General features: G+C 31.4%; 2 protein-coding genes across 2 annotated transcripts in view; one reads left to right on the top strand and one right to left on the bottom strand.

Moving 5' to 3' along the window:
• Positions 1-15,226, bottom strand: part of LOC105333731 (F-box/WD repeat-containing protein 4) — a 116,066-nt gene that overhangs the window by 39,272 nt on the left and 61,568 nt on the right. The window lies entirely within an intron of this gene.
• Positions 8,105-14,096, top strand: LOC136270620 (type-2 ice-structuring protein-like). The gene is made up of 5 exons (XM_066068862.1): positions 8,105-8,207; positions 10,822-10,992; positions 11,154-11,258; positions 13,544-13,679; positions 13,964-14,096. Exons 1-5 carry the CDS (start codon positions 8,126-8,128, stop codon positions 14,094-14,096), a joined length of 627 nt encoding a protein of 208 aa, XP_065924934.1. The 5' UTR covers positions 8,105-8,125.

Raw genomic sequence — 15,226 nt, forward strand, 5'->3', positions numbered from 1 at the left:
AAGTATAAATTAGTCCGAAGAAAACAGACATCGAAACTTGTAGTCTTAGTTTGAAGTAAGCTAGGAGAAAGATTTGTCAATTATATTCATTACAAGTAATAATAGCTTTCCAAAAAGCATGCCTGACTAAACAAAATTATTCAATTGAAGCATGTGTGTATCAATTAGGGTATCTTATTAGAAATGAATTTTAATTTTCACTGCTGATCATAAATTTATGAACGGAACGTGCAAATTTAAGACAAAATGTCAGTCTTTTTTTTATCTAGAACATGTACATATATATCACTTGAAATTCTTTTATTTTATTAATTCAATTTTTTTAGTGCATGTAAGCTTGAAAGCTGGAAAGTAAACAGTCGGGGTTTTTTTTAATTGTATTTGTTATATTAAGATGCAAAATCAACCGAAAGGCATTTTTAAACCTTTCCAACCATATGAAATATGAAACGGTTATACAAACACGTATTGTTTTTGAATGTGTGTGGGCAGCTTCATCAAAATCATCTTGACAAGCAATTAAAAAAGGGTGAATTCTCAAATTCATGAAAAAAACACCCTAACTGTAATTTCAATTCAATTAGAATTCCTTATATGCAGTTTCATTTATTGCATGCTCCTACAAAGGGGGGGGGGGGGGCAAATCCATGTTTTTTTCATTTATCATATAAAGTTAAGAAAAGTGCCAGCTGCCAAAAGAGTTGGGAGGAGGAAGCAGCCCCCCCCCCCTCACCCCAACCCCCGATGCTACGTGCCTGTAATATAAACACATGTTGTGCTCGGGGATATTCGCATGATTCCAACCGACTCGTCAACTAATCGGTGCACAAAAACTATGAATGAGACATTATGTCGCGAAATCCTGCTATAACCGTTCACGCAACGAATGAACTCGTCCATTGGCAAGGGGGTCAGATGAATTTTTTGACATTTGTTTTGTAACAGCTGCAAACATGTATGTTATACTTTGGATCGGATGTTTTGAAAGAAATCTAACGAATTAAGAAACACACTTGATAAGTAATTGTTAAATGTAGTAATGAACATTTAGTAAGACACGCGAGTTATGATCCCTTTTCAAGATTAATGAAATCGCCCAACTGTATAAAATATCGTGTCACATCCCGCTTCGGCGATTTAGTTCCTCAAGTAAACATTCCAGCTGTATAAATATATATTTGTTTAAATCCAAACTGATGACTCCCTTGTAATAATGATAATCTAACACCAATTATTACTTACATTGTACCGTAATATACAATATGTTACAACTTGTTGCGATGACCCCCTCCCCCTTTTTCAGTGTTCAATAATAGTCGAATGCTGATCTATTTTTAAATCAGGATTACACACGTGCATGGAATGGTGAACGTCCCTTTTAACTTGAATGTTGTTATTACATGCCATATAACATTTTCATCAGTTGTGAATTTAAATGCTGACATCTTAAACATGCATCGGTTAATTTTTTTTGTAAAATATCATGATATTGCTTGTCCCATTGTCTGCACTATTTTGGAGAATGCAACTTTTAAACCATAGATATGCCTGACGTCAGGCAATAAACCCTCTCGGATTACAACAGGGTAATATTTTTGGAAAGGATGTTTGATGATTGGTTCTAATGCTGAGTAAAATCTACATGAAAGAATCATTTACCTGAAAGAAATAGAGGCTATCATATCATATATTGTCAGTGCTTTGTTTTGTGTTTTTTCCTCTAATACTGAACAAAAGTTTTACGTCAAGTCAAGTAAATCAAAAAATTGATTTCATTTAAATATTCCGGAGAAATTATCAAATCAAAATCCTAAAAATGCTTATATTCTCGTATGCTTAGAATTGTTCATATGTTATTCTTTAAAACGACAAGTCCGTAAGTTTATCCTTGTAACAATATCTGCCTCTATAATCGTTGAATGATTTACGAAGTATTTCCATTGGTTTATTTTTCACCTTAGATATCTGATAAAAATGAAATAAAATTCCAGTTTCATTCCAGCTATTATAAATACATGTAGAAAAACGTAAAAAAAGATCTAAAACCTTTATGAATAATTTTAAAAACCAATCACTACACCCTTATGAATGCATTAGTGTTTATAATTAGTTATCATTTTACATACTCCTACATCATATGTCCTAAATAATTTTTCAAACTGTCACGCAATAAGGTAAATCGTGTTTCGGTGTCGAGTGAATTGGATTACAAAAACAAACAAGCAATCCTTTTTTTTAAATCGGAATGTGTGAATAAATAAAACGCATTTTAATGCAACACCTCGCACGTTTTTGCAGTTAAAATTATATTATAGATTTCTTTTTGTGACAAATCCTCTTGCTTATGTAAAATGGTTTAAAGTTCAAGCACATTCTGTATCATAAATTTTGAACTACAATTTACATGCAAACATTTGAAAGGTGAAGCTATTTCAAAGCTTCATTTGTTTGATTTGTCAGGTCTAAAGAATCTTTCGCAAAAACCAAAATAGGGACTAATGTATCTTTGAAGTATTGGTGACAAAACGTATTCTTTTCAGTCGATGTTTTATTTTTTCTAGCTTATCATGACAAACTCTCATCAAAAATTCTTACGCCCGCTACTTTTGAAATCAAATACCATTACACCCACTACCAATAGATTCTGACTTGACCTAAATATCAAACTTACATCGCATGCTAACTAGATATAATGTAACGTAAATTTGCATTCTTGTTTTGTATCACTTTATATAGGAAAAGGGATATCTAAAGACCAAAACTAAAATGAAATGTAAAATGAATGTCAAGAAATAAAGAAAACTTTCTTTTAAAAGAAATTGCAAATATAAGTAGACTTTCTGAAAGTCAAAATTTTGAATTATATCACATAAAAGATGAAAGAAGTACATATACACGCAATATGTGTATTTTGTAGCCTAAAAGATAGAATTTTTATCATGGAAAAATGTTTTTTTTAAAAACTATTTAATATGGTTAGATATGAAATAATTAATAGGGTCTACTCTATTTAGCTAGTAATCGATGATAATCTCTCTCTCTCTCTCTCTCTCTCTCTCTCTCTCTCTCTCTCTCTCTCTCTCTCTCTCTCTCCGCTCATATTAAAGGTAATAATGCCCAATAATTTTGTGAGTTGACATATATATATATATATATATATATATATATATATATATATATATATATATATATAATGCGATTGCTAAAGCGTGTTTATTCACAAAATATCATATATATTACTTTATTAAATGTTACATTCTGTGCGTTTGTTCTGTTCTGGATTGCGTGATTTTTAAGGTCAACGATAGACTGTTGTATCTCCAAACATCTGGACTGTGGAGTTTTTTCAGTCATTTTGAAATTTGAACCAAATTGAAGCATTATTTACCTCATTTCAAAAAGCTTTATAAGGGAAAACTTGATTTTTATTGCATTTTCAAAAATTTTCATTCAAAAGATTGGTAGGACAATTCTACCAATAATATTCTTTATATTCCTAATTAAGCGCGAAGAATTGATATCCGCGAAAAACGAAGGGAAATATCCCTTGCGAATTTTAAAAGTTAGCCCTTATTTTCTGAGAGTTGAGAACTATAACAAAATTAAGGTAATTATTGAATTACTACGATATATTTCAGGATGGGAATGAACATGTATTCGTTCGCATGTGCCTATCAGTCAAGCTGTATTCGGTACATACGTTCCACATTCCAAACCATGTACATATAAGATGACATGGTCATCTGAAGTGTTAATACCAGTGAAGGCAACGCTGGACGGCATTGTTGACAGAAATCAATACAGAAACATCCGGGTTCTTTATACCGCTTCCAACGTCACAAAGCTCATATCTACTGTACAGGTGAGGTGAAGTTTAATGGATAGTGGTGACAGTACTAGTTGGATACATTCAAATCAACAAATCAATCGTTCATTTGTGATTTCAAAAATTGATTCATTCTCTCGAATGATGGTTCGATTGCAAAAGTTTTTGGGAGTTGATTTTAATCAACTCTCCTATGCAGTGACTCAGGCAAACCGAAAGTGAAACAGTGTTTGGACCTTAGCACAAATCAACACCGCTGACAACATTTAGTTCTTATCAATAAATTCGATATAATGAGTTCTTAAGCATTGTTTTTTAAGGAAACTAATTTGCAGATACCTTGTAAATAGTCAGATTTTAAATGGTACGAACAACTTAGATATTTTTTGTACTCGTACATTGTAGGTATTCCTACGCCAGAGTTCAATATAGTCTCGTTCAACCAGACGCTCGGCTGTCTCCGTAAATCTCCGACAAGCAGAGAGTCTCTCTTGCTTGTCGGAGATTAACGGATACAGCTGAGAGTCTGGTTTAACGAGACTAGAGTTCAGTTTTGCTTGGATCCATACAATTTCTATTTCGATTACTGATACGTAGTTTGATGGAATTTATGAATATTACACAACATGATTATTACGAAATTTCATGAATTTCACGAAATTCCTGTAGGAGAATTCATATTATGAAAAATGTGCGTAATTCAAATACTTATAGGAATTTACTTGCCATGCATGCAAAATAACATATCGTTGATTTTAAATAATAATCGATAAAATCAACTCCCGTCAGTACTTCAGTACTTTGGTTAAAGGTTTCCAGCCTGTTTCAGAATAAAATGACTCTCATTTGGAGATCAAGTACAATCCTTGCGGTGGACAGTTGAGCTTTATCCTTTTTAAAGCGCTTAGCATAGCTGCAGCGCTTTTTTGTCGCCAGATTTCTAAACCTACTTCCACTTTCGTTTTCGCGTTTCCTATATATCGCCACCTACTGGCGGATGCTGGAGAAGTCGTACTCTGGAAAAATGATAACATTGCAGTAGGGAGAACTTAATTATCTTCAAGTTATTCAGCATACAGATGCAGTTCTACCAGTATTGAATTAACAATAAGTTTCATTTAAATGTCATTATTATATATCAGACACGGGTGCTCCAAAAGCCATATCATGATGATTCATTTCGAGAAAAAATGGATAATATGTGCATTAAGTTGTGTTTTAGGTGTTTAGTATTAATTGGAAGAATTCTAAAATATCAATAGGTTTTGAGTCTATTTAAATGTAATATGTTACAGTTATGAACACCATGTTTTATAAAAAATGCAGAATTTTTATATACAAAATTTTTCGATTAACACCGAGCTTTTTCCACGATAATTTGTGCTGCTTTTTATTAACATTATTTTAGGTTTCGTTTTCTGTATGCAATATTTCATAAATATTTTTCTATCAATTTGCATTGATATGTAATTTTATAATTATCCAAAACCAATGATTTGATTATTATTGATAAAAAAAAAATATATACAACTGTCGAGTTACTTGAATTACTACGGTAAATATATATAATAATCTTTAAACGTGATACCAGCTAATCTCGTTTAATTTGCAAATATGATTTTATTAATGATTTAATTTATGTGCAGTATGGACAAATTACGCAGTATTAAAAACACTTAGTAACAGTAAAAATTGCAAGGGATGTGTAAGATTCAATATTGCTATGAATTACAATGTAAATATGAATATTAGATATTTAAATAAATTCGCGTATTATGTGATAACTGTACCCATTATATTGGTATATATGAAATGAAACTTTTTGCCAATTTAATATTGCTTGATAACGTTCAAAATATTCTAAAAGTTTTCTATTTGAGTTCAATTTTTCTAGAAGAACCCGTACCCTATTACATGGCTACGAGTTTTCTTTAAAATGACCTCTGATGCGCTGGTGAAAAAAGTTCTTCCATCCAATGGCAACTTCTCGGGCCTTTCCAGCAGACCTTTATGTATTGCAGGTGTCGCTACAGTATTAAAGTTAATACAAACTTCTGCGAAAATCCTTTTGATATTTTTTAAAACAACACTTCTTCTCCAATTTAGTACCAAAAACACAGGTACATCCAGCAATGCACGAGATTTTGTTTACGTCGAAGTTACATGTGTGCTTGAAAAGCACTTGACCACAAGCCAAGAACTTATCACCCCTCTTCCCACAAAAAAACAACACACATCACAAAAAATGACCTAGCTCGCATTATTACAATACGTGAATAGTCAGACATCTTACACATTTTTTTCATCTCATAAAAAGGTAGCCCCTGACGCAGGCCGCAACGGCTTAAATTCGAAGGAGAATTCGGGAATGGTTTTGCCTCAGCTATTTTTGTCGTGAACCTACGGTGAAATACTGTGGTGACATCTGCATAGGCGTCGATAACAACATTTTTTAAATAAAAGTTTAAAAAAAAAAAACGATACTTTTTACGTCTGATGAGATGTGAGCTAGACTTCATCAAATTCAATGATATGCCTTAAAATATACCCCAAAAGACACCGTCTAGTTGATGCTTAAATGAAAAAAAGCGACTCCATTTTGATATCCTAACATCAGATAATGTTAATACATTAGGGGTCTCATGTTGTATTGTAAAATAAGGCAGGAAATATTATTCGAATACCTTATATTTTGAAGAATAAGTACAATGTAGCATTCCCTGCAAGGCAGATCTGTAATGCGATTAGTATAATCTTACTTTTATCAAAACGTTTTGGCTTTTTATTTTGGAATAATATTGGTATCGTAATTTGCCACTGTATTATTTAGAGTTCATCAATCTTTTTTTTTTGGTTTGGAAGTTGTCAAATGTAAAAACAAAGAAATAATGAAAATTAGCAAATAAACATAAATAGATATTAATCATAATTTGATCGTTGTTATTGGCGAAAATCTTATTTTACTTTATTTTCTTCACAAGAAGCATGCACTCTGTAGCTCTGCTAAACAGTAGCGAAATCTGTTTAAAACTAAAAAGCAATATCATTATAAAATTTCTACAAATGATCTCGATTTCCAGAAATTGCTAAAATTTTGAAATCAAGCATTTTTTAAACATGCTTTAAGGCAGATCGTCAAATTGAAATTTTGACTTTACAGTGAAATGGATAAATCATTAAAAAAATTATGCATTCTATAACCGAGACATATCCAAATTCTACATCATTTCAGAATTCTAGGTAAGTGCATTTTTCTCAATAACGTACAATATGATTCTTTACATGTATTTTCATATCAATCGATATATTTTAAACACTTTCTTCCCGACTTAGCGCTTTTCAGTACTTTCAGTACTTTGATTTTTCTTATAACGTGCAGCCATCCCAAACAACTGAAAAATATTCAAGGAGAGTTCTTATAAACGTTGTACATTGTATACAATTTTAAAAGCTTTTCCCTCCCAATCGTATATTGAAGTTTTTCTTAAGAAGACCAAGTTTTTTTTATAACCCATTGCTTACAATATAATTAACATATTCAGACAATCCGGGGTTTTGCGACAATAGAAGACCCAAATAATGATGGAATGATACAAACTCTAGTCCATCGCCTTGAATAAAAGACCCAAATAATGATGGAATGATACAAACTCTAGTCCATCGCCTTGAATAAAAAACGGATTTTTTATAATAGAAAAAAAATACAACTTTGTTTTTGATGGATTGAATTTAAGAAGCCATTGCAAGACCATTTTTCTAATACATGTAGATCACGGTTTAAATTTGATTCAATATCTGATATATTATATAAGGCATGCTGTAGAGAATTGTCATCAGCAAACAGTCTATACATTAATAACATGTTAAAAATAATTTATATCATTTATATATAAAGGATAATTAAAAAACATCACTGTCAGCATGGGTTAAAATTGAAATTTCTGTGAGCGACACATTTGAATGAATCTGATTGAATGATTATGATGGCGAAATTTTTTTTGAATTTCTATGCAATTACTCTAAGAAAATCTCTCTCTCTCTCTCTCTCTCTCTCTCTCTCTCTCTCTCTCTCTCTCTCTCCCATCAAATTTCGGTAGCTGATAATACAGTCATCTTGAAATATAAACCCATTTTAAATAAAGCTCTGTCGAACCCACGCAATAAGTAAATTAAGAGAAATTTTGATTGACGTTTTCATTCGAAGGGCTGTTTTAAAATTTGTATAAATATAACGACCGTTTTCAAAATACAAAGTTTAACAATTCTTTGACACAGAAGGGTTGCAACATAGAAAAGAAGATGCATCGGATGTGTTGCAGCTGCAAGACTATATGTTTTGTGATATTCATCTCAACTAAGTTGATTTGCGTTTTGAGCCAAGGTAAGCATCAGTAATAATAAAATAATCTATTAATTGTCATGAGTTAAATTGCAACGGTGTACATATATAATTTAACCTTTTTTTTTACTTGAATAAAAATCGTAAATTATTTAAGTGAATTTTAGGCGCACTTAAATTACATAAAAAGTTGTACATGTATTGAATATTTAATCCATTGTGTAGTGTTTTAACTACCTCAACGTATTTATTATATATATATATATATATATATATATATATATATATATATATATATATATATATATATATATATATATATATATATATATATATATATATATATATATATATATATATATCATGTTAGAGTGTTTACTAACTGTTGCAATTTTTATGGTTTTCTCTTAAACACTTTTCTTTTTTACAGTTTAGGCCAAGATAGAATTACCGTATTCAGTTAGGATTTTTCATTTTTCAGTGGCAAAGTTGTAGGTCAACCATAAATATACCGTGTGTTCCAAACATATTAACCGAATGCTCAGAGTATTTTTTTGGTATTAAATCACACATACTATTGTTACTTCAAACGAGGTGCGCCAAAAGCCTTCAAAGCCAAGTAGCATCCTACCAGGCTAACTTAAAGCAATATGAACTGCAATTTTCATGATGAATTTTTTTTTTACGAAAATGATATTTTTTACAAAAATGACAAAAATATCATGATTTTAAAATTCCTATTTGCCAAATTTTTTTTGGAAAAGGTCGTTAAGAAGCCTTAATTGGAGCAAAATTTAATTATTGTCGTCCTGTACAAAAATTGATTTGCTATATGTTCCTTAAAAGAGAAATATTTCCTCTGACAAAATTTAATGATTTTTTCTAACCTTATTTATCATAAAAGTTAAAGTTATATGCAGACTTATCATACTAGCAGCTTTTTGCAGCAAAATAAAATTCCAAAAAAGTACAGTTCATAATGCTTTAAAAATTCCCGAAAAGAAATATACGCTTAAATTTTCATCGGTGAAAGAAGAATGTGATAGGTATCTTATCATTCATGAATATATATTTACATCTTCCAAGCATAATTTCCTCTATTTCTTACGGAAACTTATAGTTAATTCATAGCTCTATTGAAACACCCAGACTGATATTTACACGCCCTATTTATCGATTGGTCGAAATCTACAGCGGCTGAAAGTGACTGAACTGAAATTGACACGCCCTGTTTATCGATTGGTCTGAATCTTCAGCGACCTTAGTAAAATCCCGGACTGCACGAAATAATCATGACAATGCCAGACTCAAAGTCTCACAGGAGACGATTTGACTGTTTCTTTTAGCTAACGTACTTTTGTACATTAACAGTAATTTAGGGAATTTTACTAACTTTTTATAATCAGTTTATTAATTAGTTAAAGAAAGATGTTGATATAAACAATAAAACGCTTTCTTTGATGATTCATGCGGGTTATGAAGGTAGCGATCATTGCAGGAAAAATTTACATCCTACCAGGCTAACTTAAAGCAATATGAACTGCAATTTTCATAATGAAATTTTTTTTTACAAAAATGATATTTTCTACAAAAATGACAAAAATATCATGATTTTAAAATTCCTATTTGCCAAATTTTTTTTGGAAAAGGTCGTTAAGAAGCCTTAATTGGAGCAAAATTTAATTATTGTCGTCCTGTACAAAAATTGATTTGCTATATGTTCCTTAAAAGAGAAATATTTCCTCTGACAAAATTTAATGATTTTTTCTAACCTTATTTATCATAAAAGTTAAAGTTATATGCAGACTTATCATACTAGCAGCTTTTTGCAGCAAAATAAAATTCCAAAAAAGTACAGTTCATAATGCTTTAAAAATTCCCGAAAAGAAATATACGCTTAAATTTTCATCGGTGAAAGAAGAATGTGATAGGTATCTTATCATTCATGAATATATATTTACATCTACCAAGCATAATTTCCTCTATTTCTTACGGAAACTTATAGTTAATTCATAGCTCTATAGAAACACCCAGACTGATATCTACACGCCCTATTTATCGATTGGTCGAAATCTACAGCGGCTGAAAGTGACTGAACTGAAATTGACACGCCCTGTTTATCGATTGGTCTGAATCTTCAGCGACCTTAGTAAAATCCCGGACTGCACGAAATAATCATGACAATGCCAGACTCAAAGCCTCACAGGAGACGATTTGACTGTTTCTTTTAGCTAACGTACTTTTGTACAGTAACAGTAATTTAGGGAATTTTTACTAACTTTTTATAATCAGTTTATTAAGTAGTTAAAGAAAGATGTTGATATAAACAATAAAACGCTTTCTTTGATGATTCATGCGGGTTATGAAGGTAGCGATCATTGCAGGAAAAATTTACATAACACGCTAACGCGGGTTATGTATTTTTCCTGCAATGTTGCTACCTTCATATCCCGAATGAATCACCAAACAAAGCAGTTTATTGTTTAAAAAAATTCAGAGTTCTCTAGGACAATAAGGCAACATATCTATTTTATATTCTCTAAACAATTTATTTCCAGGCTGTCATTGGCTGCATAAATAATGTACATTTTCAAAACTTTTATCATCCCATATTCATAAAATTCCCTATATATATCATTAATTAAATATTCTTTAGAACACCGGGTGATGACACAGTCGTGTGATGGCGACTGGGTCCGGTATGGGGACAGCTGTTACCGATATTATACGTCACAGATGAGATGGATGGACGCCTTCAAGACGTGCCAGTCAGACAATGGATTCCTAACAGACATTGAAAACGCAGACGAGCAAGCCTTTCTGCAAAGTAATTTCAATCAATGTACACTTTGTAGACTTTCTTGCAAAATAATATTAACTAATACTCAACATAAAAACTTTTATAAAATATGGATTACATGTTAAAGTTATAATTCATATGACATATCTTATATATTTTCATCTTGAATGGTGTTTATTGCTTTGCAGATTTAACCGATGGAGGCGAGTTTTGGATAGGGGCGTCGGACTGTGCAGGGAGATGGCTGTGGTACGGCAGCACCCAGCCCTGGGGGTTTACCAAGTGGGATACACGTACGGCATTTCAATTTTTAAAAATCAGATGTGGTTAACGTTCCACCTTTAAATAAATGTTCTATATTCTCTTTGTTTAATGTCTAGAATGATTTTCGTTGTATTTCTTATGATTGACAGCGTTTGAATGTCAAAAGTCGAGATTTATGTACAAACAAGATACTGGGTCCGGACACTTTTTCTTATGTTAACATTAAAATCCCTATTTTTTTGAAACACTGACAAGTGATAATTGTGATAAACTTTTTGAAGAAAAAACCCCCCACAAAAACAACAACAACTCCCCAAAGAACAACAATAACAACAAACCCACAACAACACCGAGATAAATGAAACTTTTGCCAATATCAATATCACCTATGTCACTATAAAATAGCAGGAGCCCAGTCTACATAACAAAGAATTCTGAGCTCTTTATTTCTGTTTTGACATTCAAAATTTTGTGAAGCATATTCCGTCAATTCTAGATTCTAGAAACGATGTTAAAAAAACGAAGATGGGGTAATAGGATGGCACAAATCACCACTGATTGAATTGTAAAAAAAACAATTTCAATATAGTTTTTTTTTTGATAATTTTCTTAATTACAAAAAGGAAAGTAACCGGCAATTTCGGATATCTATGCAATGCCATTTGTTTCCAGATTAAGAAATGAAAAGACTGGATATGCAAATAGTGATACGAGACATTGTTTGCTTCGATGGATAGAAATAATCAAAAAATGTACTGGAATTGACATATCAACTTAAATTGAGAGCGAGTGAACAGGGTACCCTTAACGTGGTTCAAAAATCTAATAAAAGCATATATCATGTTAATAAATAAATTAAATAGACAGAGGATATAAGCTCTGAAAGAAAGTTAAAACTAGGTTCTTTCGTCATGAGCTATATCATAAAGCTACGTTCATGACGTCTTAGAGACCTCGACAAACTGACCGCACATTAAATAATATTCAATATACTACACCATCAAAAATAGTAATTATTTACTTTATATATAAATAATGGAAAAAAAATGTAAAATAGAGCATCGTTGCCAATTTTTACAGAGCACTAAATTACGAAATTCTACAAGAACGCCAAAGATCTAGAAATGACGTCGCTAGCGTGCGGCGACTATCGTTACCTCGTGCTCTACAAAATATATTATCTTCAGTAATATTTATCATAACGCATTAGAATTTACAGATCTAAATTGAATTAGGTAGATATCTCAAAGCACAAGTTTTTGTCACTTTACCTGAATTTTACACAATTTTATCGCAGCTGTGGCATTATTTTTGGATCAACCCTCGTATGTAATACAATTGTGCAATGCGCAATTTTTAACTATAGGCAGTTTAAATATTTTGATTAACACAAAGAAAATTTTAAAAATCAAACCATCAATAGGCGTTGAAGATCTAGAAATGGCATTATTTTAAGACTTTAGTATTCACATACATCGGTTCAAATCAACATAACTCAAGTAATTATAAATCGATGCTATGTAAAATATATACATGTATATTGTCTGCAACGATATTATGAAAGAATTATCAGATTTATTAATAATTTTTTTAATGGCTCAAATTGTGATCATGCTTTTCTTACCCTCTAATGGAACTGCATGGATTATCACAATGACTCTTAACACATATAAGCTTTCATTATTTATACATGTATGACCTCTTATATAGACACTAATGTCCTATGTGTCTTTTAATATTATGAAATAAATATTTTTATTATTATAATTAGGACAATTTCATACCATGGCTATGTTATATTACCTTGAGATTACGAATTCGGAAATATAAAATTATCTTTTTCTTTACCGAGAAAACGAGACGTTAACCCGGTAACACTTTTTTGGTGGATCTAGTAAAGATTAGCATCTACGAATTTCATATTATGTACTTTAACACAAATGGTATTCGTGGTATGCAATGTAAAAGAATTTGAATCAAGAGGCATTGAGTGATCGTTCAATGAAGATGTTATCAACAACGAATCAAAATGATTATGAAGCCGTATCGAAACCAGAGATAACTATATGTATATTTTTAAAAAAATGACATGTTGAATTGAGAAGAAATATTATTTCGGCAAAAATTATTTAAACCACAAAGAGAAAAATGGATTAGTTCTTATTATCATTATCCACATTCAGTTTGTATTTGCCTTAAAAAATGCAAATGGAGTACTTTAGGTAAACTATTGCACCTGTAAAATTAGTATGAGTGGACTCTATAACATATAAAGTAAGTTGACGACTGATTTTAAGTTTACTGCTTTGAACAGATCAGCCCGATAACTTCAGAAATAATGAACACTGCGGAGAAATCAGGCCACACGGCATGTGGAACGACTTCCCATGTAGCCACACTCGGCCATTTGTCTGTAAAAGAAAAGGTGGGTTGTGTGTGGGTGAACCTAGGTGAAGATTTAATGTAAAACAGACGATTGAAAAATAGAATGTAATAAGCGTACAACTGTCAACAGAAACAAATGAAAACATAAAGAAATTAAAAACATCAAAATTTTATACCTACCATTGGATTGTTTTTTTAAATAATTTTATTCAGTTTTAAAAATTGAATTGAATTTTTGATGTTACACACATTAATTGCAGCCACCAAAGGTCTGGTTTGAATGATTAATAACAAGTATCAAAACTTGTACATGTACCTACAATCAAAGTGTTGCTAATTTTTCTTTCAGTTACTTTATCTTTTTGCGACAAAACATGGAGTACCAGAGAAGGAAGATGCTACAAAAGATTTCCCGGAACGCTGACGTGGATCAACGCGCTCAAGCTCTGTCAGTCAAACTCCGCAACGCTCGTCAACATTGAGAACTTTGCCGAGCAGACATACGTAAATGGTCAGTTGATAATTTGTGTGATTTAAATCTTAAATTATTCTATTGATTGAATGCTATAAATGAATAACTCACGATTGATACACAATATAAATTTGATATCCTCTGTTTGGCTTTGATATCCTCTGTTCGGCAGGTTTATATAACTCTGATCATCTGTGGGTTGGTGGATTTGATGGGCCCAAAAACAAAGTATGGGCATGGGCAGGAACAACGTTACCTTGGAATTATCAGTACTGGGATCGAGGTTTTCCTTTTTGTATTTGTAAAAACTGTACTCATAGCAAACAGAACGTAAATCAGTGGTTCTTAGGAGTTGTTTTTGTTGTTGATCTTTTTTAAAATCGTTACGTTTGTCTTTAATTCTAATCTTATTCTAAACTATTTAAGGATACATTGAATATCAATATCTTCAACTGCCAACTCTCTAATATATATATATATATATATATATATATATATATATATATATATATATATATATATATATATATATATATATATATATATATATATATATATATATATATATATATGGTCTCGGCGCAGTCAAATATGCAGGATATTAGTTCTTTAAATTTATGGATTAGTCGCAATTTTGTAAGGAGTAGGTAAATTTTCCCATTCTTTCTTATTTCTCTCTGTCTGTAAAAGGTGAACCGGACAATGGGGCAGAGGACTGTCTAGTGCTCGCTCCAGGCGGAGGATTATGGCATGACGTATCTTGTAATAAATATAACACAGTTATGTGTGAACGCAATAGTATGTATTGGGATTCTTAACAAAACAATTCTTTAAAATTGGATAAAGTAAATTTTAAAAAATCACTAGGTCAATGATTGAAAAAAAAAAGGTCATTCAAAATAAAAATGTTTTCTGCTATTTAACGTTCTGTTTTATAATAAATATAAAATGAAACAACACAAGCTATGCACATCTACCAATATTCTCCATTAACTATTCATTATATCTTTAGCATTTCATTTGATCAACGACCCTGTTTTGACAATGGCAGTGGAGGCCCCCAGAAATAAAACGAGTTTTATCTGTACCTTTCGTTCCAATATCTCGGATGTCGATTTCTTATTGGAGTGGTATCTTAAT

This window comes from Magallana gigas, chromosome 8 (assembly GCF_963853765.1).
Source record: "Magallana gigas chromosome 8, xbMagGiga1.1, whole genome shotgun sequence".
NCBI lineage: Eukaryota > Metazoa > Mollusca > Bivalvia > Ostreida > Ostreidae > Magallana > Magallana gigas.

What these genes read in the sequence shown, in the direction of transcription:
- LOC136270620 (XM_066068862.1), top strand. Translation starts at nt 8,126, where the DNA reads ATGCATCGGATGTGTTGCAGCTGCAAGACTATATGTTTTGTGATATTC. An exon ending in GATTTGCGTTTTGAGCCAAG is followed by an intron (nt 8,208 to 10,821) that starts GTAAGCATCAGT and finishes AATATTCTTTAG; the next exon opens with AACACCGGGTGATGACACAG. An exon ending in GTTTACCAAGTGGGATACAC is followed by an intron (nt 11,259 to 13,543) that starts GTACGGCATTTC and finishes TGCTTTGAACAG; the next exon opens with ATCAGCCCGATAACTTCAGA.